Raw genomic sequence first — 16507 nt, forward strand, 5'->3', positions numbered from 1 at the left:
GACACAGGTTACATGCAGTAAGTGAGAGCCTTGGGTACACACTTGTGGTCCAAGTGTAATAAAGAACAAGGTGGAACAGCAATGGCGTCATGGGGAAGTGGTCATGGTGTTGGAGTGCCATGTGGGCAAGTTGTGTTCAAAACTCACACCATTGACCTTTTTTCTCACAACATTATGAACTTTCCATTTGGTCATTGAAATGTTTGTTCTCTTTCTGTAGTCTTGGAAGTTGCCATACTATACATTGGTTACAGAACATGGGTCATGTGGTAAGAACACATTACCGTCACAAATAAATGTGATGAATAGTGAAAGCAGATGAGATACCACATACACATCTCACAGATACATAAACAACAAACAGGTGTGAACTACATTACAACAAAGAAATTCAAGAGTCAAGACTTCCAAAAGAGAACACAATTTCAAAAACGTTAAAAACATAGGTTTTGACAGAGCACAGAGAAACTGTGTGATAGTGAAACTGTTGTGTTTATTTGTTGCAGCTTATGTGACAAACTATTATGTTTTCATCATTTCCTTGGTAGTGATCACATTCACGTTCATATGAACACCTATATACACCTATAGCAGGCAGAGGCATATCTCACTCACTAACCAGTCGTACAAATTAAGTGCACTGATAAAAGATTCCTATCATATGATACACATACTGCCACTAATGCTGTGTATGACAAACCATACGTGTTTTCCAGTAGAGGACTCAGCTGACTTGTTGCCTTGTCATCAAACGTTTGTGGTTACTTCAGCTGCTAATAGAGTAGTTGTGCAGAATTGACTGTGGTTATAGGCCCCTACCTTACACCTTGCTGTTGCATACAGATGTTATTCCAGGACACAGAAACACAAATTTGAATAAAGCGAACAGCAGGGAGGGGAAAAAAAAAATTAGCACGAAGGAGGTTTGAGTACGACTCACTCACCTGGTAGTCCAACACTGTAACCACTTAACCATGACGCCATTTGTCCTTATGGCTGCTCTATACTGCACTTGTTCTGGGATCATTTACTGTTTCTTTTTTTTCCCTCAGTCCAGTACACCTCTTTCCTGTTTTCATGTTTGATCTATGTTCAGTTTCTGATGGGCTTTCCACTGGGCCCTCTTTTAACACTAAATCTCTAAATCTGAGAGGGCGGGGGGGGGGGATGGGGAGTTTCCCTTGTAAGTAAGTATACATAGTCACAGTAACAAATGTATTTCATATATTTTGCCTTTTCTTAAAGTTTTAAAATGTTGGTTGTTTTGAGCAACTGTGGTTTCATATCCTCCAGCTGTGACTACCAGATAAGCTTGCAACCAAAAGTGAGACCCAGAGATAAAATAGTATCTTTTGTTCAAAAATTGTGAAGATTAAAAATGCAAAAAATTAAAATTACCACAGCATTAATTATTCAGTCACAAATTTATGGCAAGTGTTTCCCCCCTTACTCCTCCAGCCTCTACATTGCAAGGCTCAAATTATCATGAGATTGCATTACTTTAAGATGAAAACTTCTGCTGTTATATGTATGGGCATTGATGGAGAACTGACTGTCAAAATGAAAGCTGTCATTTTCTTGAACTTGCCATTCACTCTTGTCATAATATTGTTTATATCTGTTACTCCTTCAGTTCCCACTCATCTTTTAGCTCTTGCTACTTTATTCTCATTTAATCTCTTCAAGTAACTGTATCCTTGCCCAAATTGAGTTTGTTTTGATTTTCTGTTAGTACTAGGAATTCTCCAATTAGTTTAGTGTTACAGACCTGTCTAGCTCAACTGGGTGTAGCTATTTTCACCAAGAAGCAACACATTTCTCAACCATTTAACATACAGGATGGTTATAAATAAACTTTGGCTACTTCAGCCACTGTAGGCAGAAAACTAATTAGTGAATGGGTGCCCAACTTTATATGAATTATGTACAGACTGTGAGCTGCAGGATTTGCATTGTTAGTGGCTACAGTGTCATGACTCATGGTGACAATGTCATGACTTGCACTGGTACGCTGACATAGGGACGAAACATACGCATCAGTGTGCATAACAGTTTCAGACAGTCAGCATGAATCTGAACAAGGTGAGCAGATCTTAACTCATAAAGCTGTTTAGTCAAAATAACAGCAATAGTTCTGCTGCTCTTCGCTAGCATCGATGCATTAAAGGAATACGGAGAGTTCTTTCTACACCACAGTTGAAGAACATGACTTGAAAGTTTGAATTAACTGGCAATATGGGAATTACTCCAGTTGGTCAATGGGCAATTGCGTCAAAAACTGGTGAAGCAGTCACTGTTACTGCGCCTGAGAATGCTGGACACAATGTGTGACCTAAAAGCAGTGGATGAGCTGTGTCATGGCACCTGAACATTTTCCAATGGTGGATTCCATGGTCCACCATTGGAAAAGTGCTGTGAACAATTGTGAAACTGTATTTATATAAATTTTGCATTACTCACCAGCTTTTGCCATATGTTGCAGACATTGAAGTAGACTTTGCTCTTACATTTCTTCCAAGGGTTGAAGTTAACATAATGTGTCCTAGAAACATTTTGGTGAGTGACAAAGCACACTTTATTTGTTATTTCTCTGCCATATTCCTTAAAAATGTTTCCATAAAGTCTCATTGTCATGGGAGCACTTGTTTTTCATGGGACGCCTCTCAAGTAACAAAAGTTTAATTATAGCCATCCTGTATTTCAATGTCATTTTATTTATGCTGGATCCTGTGGAATTCTGTGGCTGTTATTCATTTACAGACTGTTGAGAGAGAGAGAATGCAGCCTACTACAGTGGCTTGTTGTGTTCTCTATCGACAATCTGTACCATATTTCAGTGATCTGGGAATGCCCTGTAGCCCTCTTTGTTGAGTAGGTACTATTATTTCTCGACACTTCACGCTTCCTACTGGGAGGATAAGTGAATTAACTACCTTGTTTTTCCATTTAACAGCTTGGGAAATGCAAGTGGTCTCTGACAGAGCCCCATTAATCTAAGCAAACCCAATACATTTTAAGTGTGGCAGAAGTCCGAGTGGTTTCCCACTAATGACTGTTTTGCTGCAACAGCCATACACCCCACTGACACATAGCACATCAGGTTAGATATTCTTGTTTAAAGTTTTGTACCATTCTCATGCTATAGATGGTTAATATAACATCAACCCTCTCTTGGACATACAACATTTTGCTATCATTCTGAATAGTTGTTGCCAAAACAGATCAAGAGTTTACAGAAATTGGGGCTTGCCACCTCTGACAAGTTCCCAGGTTTAAAACACCAGGATTACCAAACCAATAGCAAACCAAGAATGTCTTGCAACCTGAGGAGCTTGTCATTTGACATAACAAGAGATACATGCAGTTTATAGAATTTCATGGATGGATTGAGCATTAACATCTCCTCCCTCAGAAGAAACTGTATTTTTGCTAAAATGTAGGATATTGTGAGGCTCCATTTCTATGATGTCACCGCTAAACATATGTTGACGGTTAGCAGACAAGTAACCGTTTCTACAAGTAGGAAATCTGAGCTGCTTAACAGATTTAAAGTTTCTATCAACACATTGCCAAGTATCACAAATAGGAAGTGATGACACCTTTTGAAAGTAAAAATATTCTTTTTTCAACATATCACATACTTTCTGTGACACGGTTAACATGTTTTTATTGTTCATTGCTTTTTAAAGTGTTGCTGTTCCTGGGGGCCAAATGTCTGCTTGTGTCTGTGTATGTGCGGTTGGATATGGGTGTGTGTGCGAGGGTATACCTGTCCTTTTTTCCCCCTAAGGTAAGTCTTTCGGCTCCCGGGGTTGGAATGACTCCTTACCCTCTCCCTTAAAACCCACATCCTTTCGTCTTTCCCTCTCCTTCCCTCTTTCCTGATGAAGCAACCGTTGGTTGCAAAAGCTTGAATTTTGTGTTTGTGTGTCTATCGACCTGCCAGCGCTTTCATTTGGTAATTCACATCATCTTTGTTTTTAGATATATTTTTCCCACGTGGAATGTTTCCCTCTATTATATACATACATACATACATACACACACTAGGAACTGGTCCTCTCCCACATCCTTCAACTCTCCTGGCCTTAATCTACACAAGGCTCTGCATTCTGAGTACGTCTGTCCCCTAGCTTCATCACTTTCTTAATTATATTCTACTGTTCTCCCTCCCATTGTTTTCATACATTTCTTTACTTCTCACATTAGTTACACCAGTATGATCACGTAGCCTACAACCACATTGTTTTCTCAGTGTTTCTCCGCCTATCCAACAGTCCCCCCCCCCCCCCCCCCCCCCACACACACACACACAAACATCTGTATCACCAGACAGAAATATAGCTACACCTCAGTGAGCAATTACATATTTTAGTAATCAACCTTGATACCAAGTAATTCTTTAGTTATTAGCTGTCAATTCTACAGATAATTACTATTAACTTTTACTGTTTTATCAGTTTATCTCTGTTCACAGACAATGACAAGAAGACTGAAAGAAAAAAGTTTATAATAATCATCTGTAAATTTGAGGCTAGCTAAAGACTTGATCTCTCAAATGTGGTTCTAAAATAGCCGACTGCTGATGTGAGATCATAGCATCTCCTGGAGGGGATTGCTTCTTTCTTCAATGAGTTCTGAACAACGAGCCTCTCCTTCACACTACCATACTCCATGTTCATTCTTATTATTTTACCATTAATTCTCAAGCAGAAAAGTTTCAATTCTCAAACTGACACTCAGTGTTTACTGTTATTTCCTTCATAAGTCATTTTCCTCCTTTTTTTTTATGTATCAGTGTTTTGCCATCTCTTTGATTCACTGTTAAGGCTATGATATGATCTTTTCATTTACAACATTGAATAATGTTCACTCTATCACAATGACTAACAAAAACATCCTCCTTTCTGTTTTGTTAATTTTAAAATATATGAGAAAATTTACAAACAGTAATAAAAAATGTATGGTTATAAACATAATGATTACGTACATAACTGCATGTTTGATTTGTCACATCAAAGACTGGGCAAAAGTTCTTCAAAGACTAAACAAAAGTCTCCTCAGTTCATTCTGAAGTGAAGCTGCACTTTCTATTGTACCACTACTTCTTCAATTATTTTAACACACAGTGCAGTCATGTAGCTAGTGACAGCATAAACCTGAAAGACAAAAAAAAAAAAAAGAAAAAAAGATGACACAAAAAAAAACTGGTTTCTCCTTCTTTCTTTGAAGTACAAGGAAAGTTCTGACACAGTGTAAATAATTTAGGAGTAAAGGAGACCACTTCTGTATAGCAGAGGCATCAACAATGCAACACTTCTTTGGTATAGTGTTAGTCACCCTATCTGTGAACAATGGTGCACTTTCATTTCAAAATATACTTTTGAAAGTCTAAAACTGTAGCACAAATGCACAGAACTTCTCAAAATCTATATCTCCATACATTACCTGTCTTCACTGAAACACCACAATCTGATGAAAGAGAAAGCAAAGAAAATAAAATTCTTATTGAATACTGATAAAAAACCAACAGTGTGCATCTAAAACAAGAGCACTCTTATGCATACTTGAGCAACACTGATATACTTACTCAGAATCTAGAAACAATCAGAGTCTATACACGTAAGTGAGCATGTAAACACAGGTAGTATTACATGACAAAATGTGACCATGCAGGCATGAACAATTGACAGTAGTGGAACATTTCAGAGAAGAGTATTTCTTATCATACACTGGAGATGAAAAGAAATAAATATAAAAAGTTGCAAAAAATGATTTATGCAATGCGACCAGTAAAGACAAAGGTACAGTATACCTAGAAGAATTTAAGTTAAAGATAAAAGCAAAGTTTTTATGCTGTCAGTAAAGAATGCTGAGTGATGGCAGCCAAGCATGTGTCGAAGACATTTCCCTTTGCTGAATTTAGAAGCAATGAAACAGAGAAAAAAAAAATAGTCAAATACCAAAGTGATGAACTAAACTTCAAATTCCTACACACCACATTTTACACAATGAAACAGTTTTTTAAAGGCCACCAATCTGAATTCTTTTTGGGGGAAATTTGGGACGTACAAGACAAGGCTGAATAAGAAATGGGATACCATAGGAGAAACCTACGATATTTGCTGTGACTCTTAGAACTGAAAATTAAAATAACAAGCTCTCAAATACCAACCATGTTTATGGAAGAAGCAATTCAGGACAGTCATGACAAATGTGAATGACAGGCTAAATTGATTGTGTCTAATCCACGAGGAGAATTATGATCTTGAAATTGTGCTGGAAACAATATATTTCACCCTTTGAAAGAACGTTGTCATCAACCTGTGTACAAGAACAAAACAATGTGACAACCCACAGGCTAACGATACACTAATACTATCATTTTAGAATTTTCTGTGTTTTCATACAAGTACATTTCTTAAATTTTGTGCATGTTTTTTCTGTTCAATAGGTTTAATGTAGCATTTTTAATTGTAAGTGTAAATTCAGGTAATCTGTTTTCATTTCTTCTGAATAGCCAGCTACGCAGCTCATTGAGGCATCAGCATTCAATGGTGACACATGAGGAGTGTAGCAAATTGCATATCTAGGTTTTTGTCTGCTTTTACAGTTTATTTTTTCAGTGAGTCTTGCTAGGACGGATAGGGTGTGTGCAAGCCATGTGGGGACACAGCAGGTGCTGGCCACAGTTCACAAACAGCTGAATGTGTTATTGGCTTCTATCCGCCACTTTCAGGCTGTTGCCTCAGGGTGTAGGAATGGCAGTGAATCTTTCATGTCACATAGGACATCTCAGGTGTCACTTATTTTGCCTACAGGCTCTGCTGCCAAGGCACCTCATAGTGTACCCAACACAATGGATCTGCCCTTACAGCAGGGTGAGTGGTGGATGGTAACACTCTTGTATCACTCAAGGTGGGGCCACTATCTGTCTGTCTGGCCATGCCTATTCACCCTGGGAGTGAGCAGATGGCTGTTCCTACAGCAGGGTCCGAGCAGGCAGATGTGGGTGGGGGTTTGCTAGTTATAGGGGGTTTGCTAGTTATAGGAGCTCTCATGTTACAACACATTACGGAGCTCCTTAGGAAGACAGTGTTTAGAGCTGGAAAGAGAGCCAAAGTGCACTCTATATGTCAGCTGGGAGGGGGGGCAGGGGGTCTCATCCGAAATGTGGATGTGGTCTTACCTGCGGCTATTGAGCCTGCATGGTGCAGTCATCTCCAAGTTGTGATCACATCAGACCAACAACACCTCTCACAGGTGTAGAGCCCATACCAGGGGGCTGGTGGACGTGGTGAAGGCTGCTGGCCAAGTGTGCTGGATGCAAGCAGAGCTCACAATTTACAGCATTGTTTTTAGAGCAGATCAGCGCCCTTTTGTTTAGAGCCAAGTGGAGGATCTCAATCAAAGGCTTAGCCGATTCTGGGATGGTCTTGGCTGCAGATTTCCAGAACTGCATTATCAGGTATGGAATAGGACTCCACTTGACAGGTCAGGAGTGCATTACACAAAGGAAGCAGCTACTTGGGTAGCAGAGTACTTTTGGAGTGCACATGGGGCCTTTTTAGTCTAGGTGGTAGTTTGAGGTACACTGACGAATACTTGGCAGTCAATACACAGATAGTGAAATCAGAGGACATTCAGAGGGTAAAGAAAATTTTACTGTCAAAATTTCATCAGTAAATTGTTGAAGTATTTGTAACAAGTTCCTGAATTTACTGCCCTCTAGCAAACTTCTTATGCTCAAATTAGTCTTGGGATTGAGAGCCAGCTGAAACACAAAGTGGGAAGCCCTGAGATATTTAAAAAGTTATGGAATTATATTGGAAAGACAGATTAGATGCCATATGATAGGGTGTTTTAGCTGCAGTTGACAAAAATATTGTTTCTATTCAAGTCAAAATTGACTGTGACAGTGAAGTTATCTGTCACATACAACAGGTCTAGGTGAAACCAATTTAATTGTTGGATATTTTTACTGGTCATCCAATTCTGCTGAGACAGTTCTAGAGTCATTCTACCACAGTCTACTGGCTGTGGTGCATAAATACCCAGAGCTTGAAATACTAGCTGGATGCAACTTTAACCTACCAAGTCTAGTTTGGGAAGTCTGTTGATTCATTGCAGGGCGTACTGTCAGACATTCCAAAAAGTGTCTTGAGCAGCTAGTTTGGAAGCCCACCTGCAGTTGAGTACACCTAGTAGCCACAAACAGGCTAGATCTTATTGGTGGCATCAGTATAGATACTGGGATTAGTGATCACGGTGTCATCATAGCGACTATTGTTACCAGTTAGTGAATCATTCAAGAAGGCTAGGAGAGTGTTTCTGCTAGAAAGAGCAGATAAGCAGTTGTTAGCATCTCACTTAGACAATGAATTGACATCTTTTAGTTCTGGAATGATGGACGGGTAGAGGAATTATGGATGAAGTTAAAACAGGTTGTAAATTGTGCTCTGGAGAAGTATGTGCCAAGCAAGTGGGTTAAGGATGGAGAGGGCCCACTGTGTTTAATGACGAAATATGGAAAATGCTGAGGAAGCGCAGGCTAGTGCATGCTTGGTTCAATAGAGAACACACAAATGAGAACAGGCAAAGGCTAGTAGAGATTTGTGGTCTGTGGGAAGATCTATGCACAGAGCATACAACAACTACCAGCATCATACCTTAGCAAAAGATCTAACTGAAAACCCAATAAATTCTGGTCCTATGCAAAATCTCTAAACTGCTCTAAGGCTTCCATCTAGTCACTTGATGACAAGCGTGGAGGGCAGTAGAAGATAGCTAAATTAAAAACAAAGTTTTAAATTTCACATTTAAGAAATCATTCATGCAGAAGAATCATACAAACACACCACCATTTGACCATCCCACTGAGTCTCATATGGATGACATAGTAATAAGCATCCCTGCCATAAAGAAAAAACTGAAAGAATTGAAAATAAATAAGTCACTAGGTCTGTATGGAACCCAAAATTTGGTTTTACAAAGAGTACTCTATGACCCTGGCCCTTTACTTAGTTTGCCTTTACCACACTTTGTATTGTCAGGAATGCTCCACAGAAGTGCGATAAGACTGTCATTATTTTCCGTATACATAATTGATCTGACAGATAGAATAGGCAGCAATCTACAGTTGTTTGCTCATGATGCTGTGGTATATGATATGGTAAGGTGTCGATGTTGGTTGACTCTAGGGAGATACAAGATGAGTTAAGACAAAATTTCTAGTTGGTGTGATGAATGGCAGCTAGCTATAAATATAGAAAAATGAAAGTTAATTTGGATGAGTAGGAAAAACAAACCCGTAACATTTGAATACAGCATTAGTTGCATACTGCCTGACACAGTCAAATCGTTTAAATGTCTGGGTGCAATGTTGTAAGAGTGTGAGGATTGTGGTAGGGAATGCGACAGGTCAGATTAAAAGAAGACATCAAAGCAATTCAGTGCCTGCCTGTAAGATTTGTTACCAGTAGGTTCGAACAACAAGCAAGTATTATGGATACTTTAGGAACTCAAATGAGAATCACTGGAGGGAAAGCTACATTCTTTTTGTGGAAAATTTAGACAACTGACTTTTGAAGCTGACTGCAGAACTATTGTCACCAACATACATTTCATGTAGGGACCGTGGTGGTACGATACAAGAAATCTGGGCTTGTATGGAGGCATATATGAGGGTGAGTCAAATGAAAAACTCAAATATTTGTTTAAATATTATTTATTGTGCAGAAGTGGTACAAAGCTGTATCACTTTTCAACATAATCTCTCCCGTACTCAATGCAAGTCCTCCAGTGCTTACCAAGTGCATAAATTCCTTTAGAAAAAATTCTTTTGGTAGTCCGTGCAACCACTCATGCACCGCGTGGCATACCTCTTCATCAGAACAGAACTTCTTTCCTCCCATTGCGTCTTTGAGTGGTCCAAATATATGGAAATCACTTGGTGATGAGGAATGGCGCCATTCCTTGCTCGCTCTCTTCGTTTCCGGTTGGTGGAAGTGAACCCAGGTTCCGTCCCCATTAACGATTCTTGCAAGGAAGCCACCGCCTTCTAGTTCAAAGCGCCGTAGAAGTTCTTCACAAGCATCAACACGTTGTTCTCTCATTTCAGGAGTCAGCTGCCGTGGCACTCATCTTCCAGACACTTTGTGAAACTGGAGCACATCATGCACAATGTGGTGTGCTGAACCATGACTAATCTGTAAACATGCTGCAATGTCATTCAGTGTCACTCAGTGGTTTTCCTTCACTTTGGCTTCAACTGCTGCAATGTTCTGTGGAGTCACAACTTGCTGTGTCTGACCTGGGCGAGGAGCATCTTCCACTGAAGTCACATCATTTGCGAACTTCCTACTCTATTCGTAGACTTGCTGCTGTGACAAACATGCATCATCGTACTGAACCGTCATTCGTCGATGAATTTCAATAGGTTTCACACATTCACTATGCAAAAACCGAATAACAGAACGATGTTCTTCCCTGTAGCAAGTTGCAAGTGGGGTGGGCATCTTTATACTGATACTGCGACGGTATGTGTGATTCTGCACTATGCTGCCACCTACAGGCCATTCTACATGCTGTTTGTAGCACGCTTACCAACTTACAGGATAACGGTGCGAATTTTCGATTTGTTATTACAAATTTAGGTTTTCATTTGACTCACCCTCATAGACAAGGTACTAGAAAGGTGGGAGAGTTGGTAATGGATTTATGCTTGGAGATTATCTGTTGCAAATCTTCCAACAGTTCTGACAATAAGCATTATCCATAAAAAGCTAATACTTAGTCATATTAGACTCATGGTGTGGGCTGCGAGAGTACATCATGAAATCTCCCCCCACCCCACCCCAAATGAAAACATTTTAATAGAAATGTTTTTACGTTTACATAGATCAGTTTTCAAATTTCAAAACTAAATTTCAGAGAATAAAACACCAACAATAAAGTGTCTCAGAAATACCACAAAATTCTATATATCTGCGACACTCTCTTCCCTTTTTTTCCAAAATACAAAACAAGCTGCTCTTCTTTGAACTTTCTGTATGTCCTCCTCAATTCTATCTGCTATCCTCCAGAAGAGGACAGACATGCATAATGTAGATAGTCTCTTTCATAGATCTGTGGCATCTTGTATGTATTCTGCCAATAAAACGCAGTAATTGGTTTGCATTTCCCATAACATTTTCTACATGACTGTAACAGTTAAAAGTTGTTCATAGCTGTAATTCTTAGGTTATTTAGCTGAATTCATTGCCTTTTAATTTAAGTGGTTTACAGTGTAACCAAAAATTTAACCAATTCCTTTTAGTATTCATGTGAATGACCCCACACTTTTTATCATTTAGGGTCAACAGCCACTTTTCAAACCATACATTTCACATCATTTTTTCAAATTGGTTGTGATCTTCTGATTACTTCACTGGCTGATAAATGACAGTATCATCTGCAAAAAATCTGAGAGGGCTACTCAGATTGTCTCCCATATCTTTTCTGTAGATGAAAAACAGCAGAGGTCTTATAACACTTAGTTGGGGAATGCCAGATACCCCTTGATGGCTTTCCATCAGTTACGATGAACTTTGACCTTTCTGACAACTGCAACAGTACTTCATAGGCATGCAATGTGGTTACAAGCCACTTGTGAGAAACAGTGTCAAAAGCCGTCTTGAAATCTAGTAATATCGAATCAATTTGAGATACCCTATGGATAGGACTCTTTTTGTAGTCTTATCTAATGCGTACTATGTTTAAGACACCTGCAAGTTTGATTCTTTTGGGGTTTATGTATAGAAATCTGTGGAGTCAAAGATGACTGGTTCCACTTAGAAACAGATAGAGAGATGGAATCATGGAGGACCTGCAGAACGTGGGCTGTAGGGGATGGAAAGTTCAAGCATTGAACTGATGGAGAATTGCTGATGAGCCCAAGATTCACAATAAACTATAGAGCCACTGAAGAAGAAATATTGATTTTGTTTATTATTTACTATGGTTTTCCAACAAATTGTTTGATCTTCAAACATTTCCTCCAAAACTGTGATTTGTATGCAAAATTTTTCTGAATAACTGACAACCTTCAAGAAAAAGCAATCATTGAAATTTGGTATTTTCTGAAGAAAAAGAATGCTATGAAACTTCCTGGCAGATTAAAACTGTGTGCCCGACCGAGACTCGAACTCGGGACCTTTGCCTTTCGCGGGCAAGTGCTCTACCAACTGAGCTACCGAAGCACGACTCACGCCCGGTACTCACAGCTTTACTTCTGCCAGTACCTCGTCTCCTACCCTCCAAACTTTACAGAAGCTCTCCTGCGAACCTTGCAGAACTAGCACTCCTGAAAGAAAGGATATTGCGGAGACATGGCTTAGCCACAGCCTGGGGGATGTTTCCAGAATGAGATTTTCACTCTGCAGCGGAGTGTGCGCTGATATGAAACTTCCTGGCAGATTAAAACTGTGTGCCCGACCGAGACTCGAACTTGGGACCTTTGCCTTTCGCGGGCAAGTGCTCTACCAACTGAGCTACCGAAGCACGACTCACGCCCGGTACTCACAGCTTTACTTCTGCCAGTACCTCGTCTCCTACCCTCCAAACTTTACAGAAGCTCTCCTGCGAACCTTGCAGAACTAGCACTCCTGAAAGAAAGGATATTGCGGAGACATGGCTTAGCCACAGCCTGGGGGATGTTTCCAGAATGAGATTTTCACTCTGCAGCGGAGTGTGCGCTGATATGAAACTTCCTGGCAGATTAAAACTGTGTGCCCGACCGAGACTCGAACTTGGGACCTTTGCCTTTCGCGGGCAAGTGCTCTACCAACTGAGCTACCGAAGCACGACTCACGCGCAGTACTCACAGCTTTACTTCTGCCAGTACCTTGTCTCCTACCCTCCAAACTTTACAGAAGCTCTCCTGCGAACCTTGCAGAACTAGCACTCCTGAAAGAAAGGATATTGCGGAGACATGGCTTAGCCACAGCCTGGGGGATGTTTCCAGAAGCCATTTCCCTTCTTATCACTAACTATATGGGTTTCTGAATGTACGAGGGTGAGTCCAATGAACCCTTAAATATTTTTTTAAACAGTATTTATTGTGCAGAAGTGGTACTAAGCTGTATCACTTTTCAACATAATCTCCCCCGCGTTCAATGCAAGTCCTCCAGTGTTTACAAAGTGCATAAATTCCTTTAGGAAAAAAATTCTTTTGGTAGTCCGCACAACCACTCATGCAACATGTGGCGTACCTCTTCATCAAAACGGAACTTCTTTCCTCCCATTGTGTCTGAGTGTTCCAAACATATGGAAATCACTTGGGGCAAGGTCTGGTGAGTATGATGGATGAGGAAGACACTCAAAATACAGGTCTGTGATTGTTGCAACTGTTGTACAGGCAGTGTGGGGCCTTGCATTGCCATGTTGCAAAAGGACACCTGCTAACAGCAATCCACATCACTTTGATTTGATTGCAGGCCACAGATGATTTTTTAGGAGATCTGTGTATGATACACTGGTGACAGTGATCCCTCTAGGCATGTAATGTTCCAAAATGATGCCTTTTTCATCCCAAAAGAGAGTCAGCATACCCTTTTCTGCTGATGGTTCTGTTAGAAACTTCTTTGGTTTTGGTGATGAGGAATGGCGCCATTGCTTACTCGCTCTCTTCATTTCCGGTTGGTGGAAGTGAACCCAGGTTTTGTCCCCAGTAACGATTCTTGCAAGGAAGCCATCGACTTCTCGTTCAAAGAGCCGAAGCAGTTCTTCACAAGCATCAACACGTTGTTCTCTCATTTCAGGAGTCAGCTGCCATGGCACCCATCTTGCAGACACTTTGTGAAACTGGAGCACATCATGCACAATGTGGTGTGCTGACCCATGACTAATCTGTAAACATGCTGCAATGTCATTCAGTGTCACTCAGCGGTTTTCCTTCACTTTGGCTTCAACTGCTGCAATGTTCTGTGGAGTCACAATTAGGTGTGCCTGACCTAGACGAGGAGCATCTTCCACTGAAGTCACACCATTTGTGAACTTCCTACTCCATTTGTAGACTTGCTGCTTTGACAGACATGCATCACCGTACTGAACCTTCATTCGTCGATGAATTTCAATAGGTTTCACACATTCACTACGCAAAAACCGAATAACATAAGGATGTTCTTCCCTAGTGCAAGTCGCTAGTGGGGCGGCCATCTTTATACTGATACTGCAAGGGTATGTGTGCATCTGCACTATGCTGCCACCTACAGGCCATTCTGCACACTGTTTGTAGCACGCTTTCAAACTTACAGGATAACGGTGCGAAATTTCGATTTATTACAAATTTAAGATTTTCATTTGACTCACCCTTGTATTAAGCTCAAAATACAACAATATCCCTAATTCAAACAGTAAGCATTACTTGCCAAATATGAATGGCCTATCAGCAATGACAATTCAAGTTTGGTGAAGACCTCGGCAGATACTGGTCTCTAAAAAGATCCCTCATGTGATATCAATCTATATTTCCAATACTTCAATCACATCCAAAAACAAACTACAAACCATCAGTGACCCCCTCGCTCTATCTACTTGACTCCCTTAGGATTTTTTCAATAACCCTCAGCTGCCATAATTCCCCCAACAGCAAGATTTATACACACATTCAATCTCAATTTGCTCCAGGCAGATAATACTAAATAATTGATAGCTGTGACTGATACAAGTGATTGATTCTGATTGTGTAATGAAATCATATTGGGTTTCTCATCTATTCAAGCTAATTTAATTACACTGTGCCTAATTTATGTTGAGGATCAACTGTCAGTATTTGCAGGAAGTACTGATTATCTGCCACTCTTTCTTCATTTCATAACCATTTTCCAACACTGTCACAAGTGCTAAAGCTGTGTTCAGCTTGAGAAAGCTATAAACATTATGTGCAAGATAGTTTAAAGATACTGTGAACAATAACTATCTACCAATACCACCCTGGGGTACAATGGACACTACTTCCACCTCATTAGTCCTTGCCTGATACCTATGTTCACCCCTATTATTACATAATTTCCTTCAATCTCCTATACTCTATCAGCTTTTCATCTCTCTCAGTTCCTACATTTACATGTACATGGGTGAATTGGTGAGTCCAGTAAATTTCCATGAAAGATTGGAACATTATTGTTGACCCCCATGATTGATAAGCTGATTATTTCACAGATCATATAAAGAATTTCAACAACATACAGTGTGAAGCTGCCTGAATCTGTTAAGTGTGTTTACTGCAACTGAAAATGGAGAAAATAGAGCATTGTGTTGTTATTAAACATTTCCATTTGAAGATTTGGACTGCCATAGAAATCAAAACAAAACTGGATGAAGTTGATGTGGACTCTGCACCATCACTGAAGATCATCTACTTTTGGATTAATGAATTTAAATGTGGGCAGAAAAGCACTGAAGACGAAGTGTGCTCTTGCCATCCAACTGAGATCACAACAAAGGAAACCAGTGATAAGATCCACGATATGGTAGTGCAAGAACGACGAATAAAAATTCGTGAGAGCGCTGTGACTACAGGCAGTTCAACTCAGTAAGTGCAATATCCTGCAAGGAGAGTTGGCTATGAGAAAGCTGTGTGTGAGGTGGGTGTCATGACTGCTCACAGTCAATCAAAAGCATATGTGGCACAACAATTCAGCACAATGTTTAGTGATGCTCAATCACAATCCACAAGCCTTTTTGCACTGATCTGTGACTATTGGTGAATCCTGGACTGATCATTACACACTACAGTCAAAACTGCAGTCACAACAATGGACAAAGGCTGGTGAAAGTGCAATTAAAAAAGGCAAAGACTATTTTGTCAGCTGATAATGTGATGACCACTGTTTTTGGGATTCCCAAGTAACAATCCTCATAGATTACTTGGAAAAAGGCAGAACAATGACTGGACCCTATTATGCTTCATTGTTGGATCATTTGGAACTTAGGTTGGCTGAAGAAAGACCAAGGTGGGTACCAAAGATAAAGCATTATCCCACACATCATCGATAACAATGGCGAAAGGGCAATGAATTGGGCACTAAATTAATTCCTTATCCACCCTAGACACCCTAACTTGAAACTTTAGCTTGCTTGGAAGAAATTTTCATGAAATGAAGAAATGATAGTTGCAGTCCATGAGTATTTTGCACAGTTTGACAGAACTGATTTTTCCACTGGGAGAAGTAAAGTGAGTTGTTTATTAAACAAACATTTTTTCTTGCCTTTTTACCAGACTTATCATGCCACCCTCATACATATACACTCAGCAAACCACTGTGAAGTACATAGTAGAGTGTATGTCAGATTATACCAGTTGTTAGGGTTTTTCCCATTCCATTTACATATGGAATGAGGGAAGAATGACTGTTAACCCTCCCACTACCAAGAGTTTTTCTGTTTCAGTACCTTGTACAAGGTGTATTGGTCACATTTTAATGAACTAACATAAAAATGTACATTACAGCTGTCCAATGTAAGA

General features: G+C 39.9%; 1 protein-coding gene across 4 annotated transcripts in view; it reads right to left on the reverse strand.

Moving 5' to 3' along the window:
* LOC126188863 (zinc finger protein 345-like) overlaps positions 1 to 16507 on the reverse strand; it is a 113847-nt gene that overhangs the window by 90533 nt on the left and 6807 nt on the right. For all 4 annotated transcript variants that reach the window (XM_049930510.1, XM_049930507.1, XM_049930509.1 and 1 more), the window contains one exon: positions 4991 to 5159. Coding sequence is in view for 3 of the 4 variants with exons in the window: in XM_049930507.1 (XP_049786464.1) it covers positions 4991 to 5000 (10 nt within the window). In the remaining variant the exon portion in view is untranslated. The remainder of the gene's footprint in view (positions 1 to 4990; positions 5160 to 16507) is intronic.

This window comes from Schistocerca cancellata, chromosome 5 (assembly GCF_023864275.1).
Source record: "Schistocerca cancellata isolate TAMUIC-IGC-003103 chromosome 5, iqSchCanc2.1, whole genome shotgun sequence".
In the NCBI taxonomy this organism is placed as follows: domain Eukaryota; kingdom Metazoa; phylum Arthropoda; class Insecta; order Orthoptera; family Acrididae; genus Schistocerca; species Schistocerca cancellata.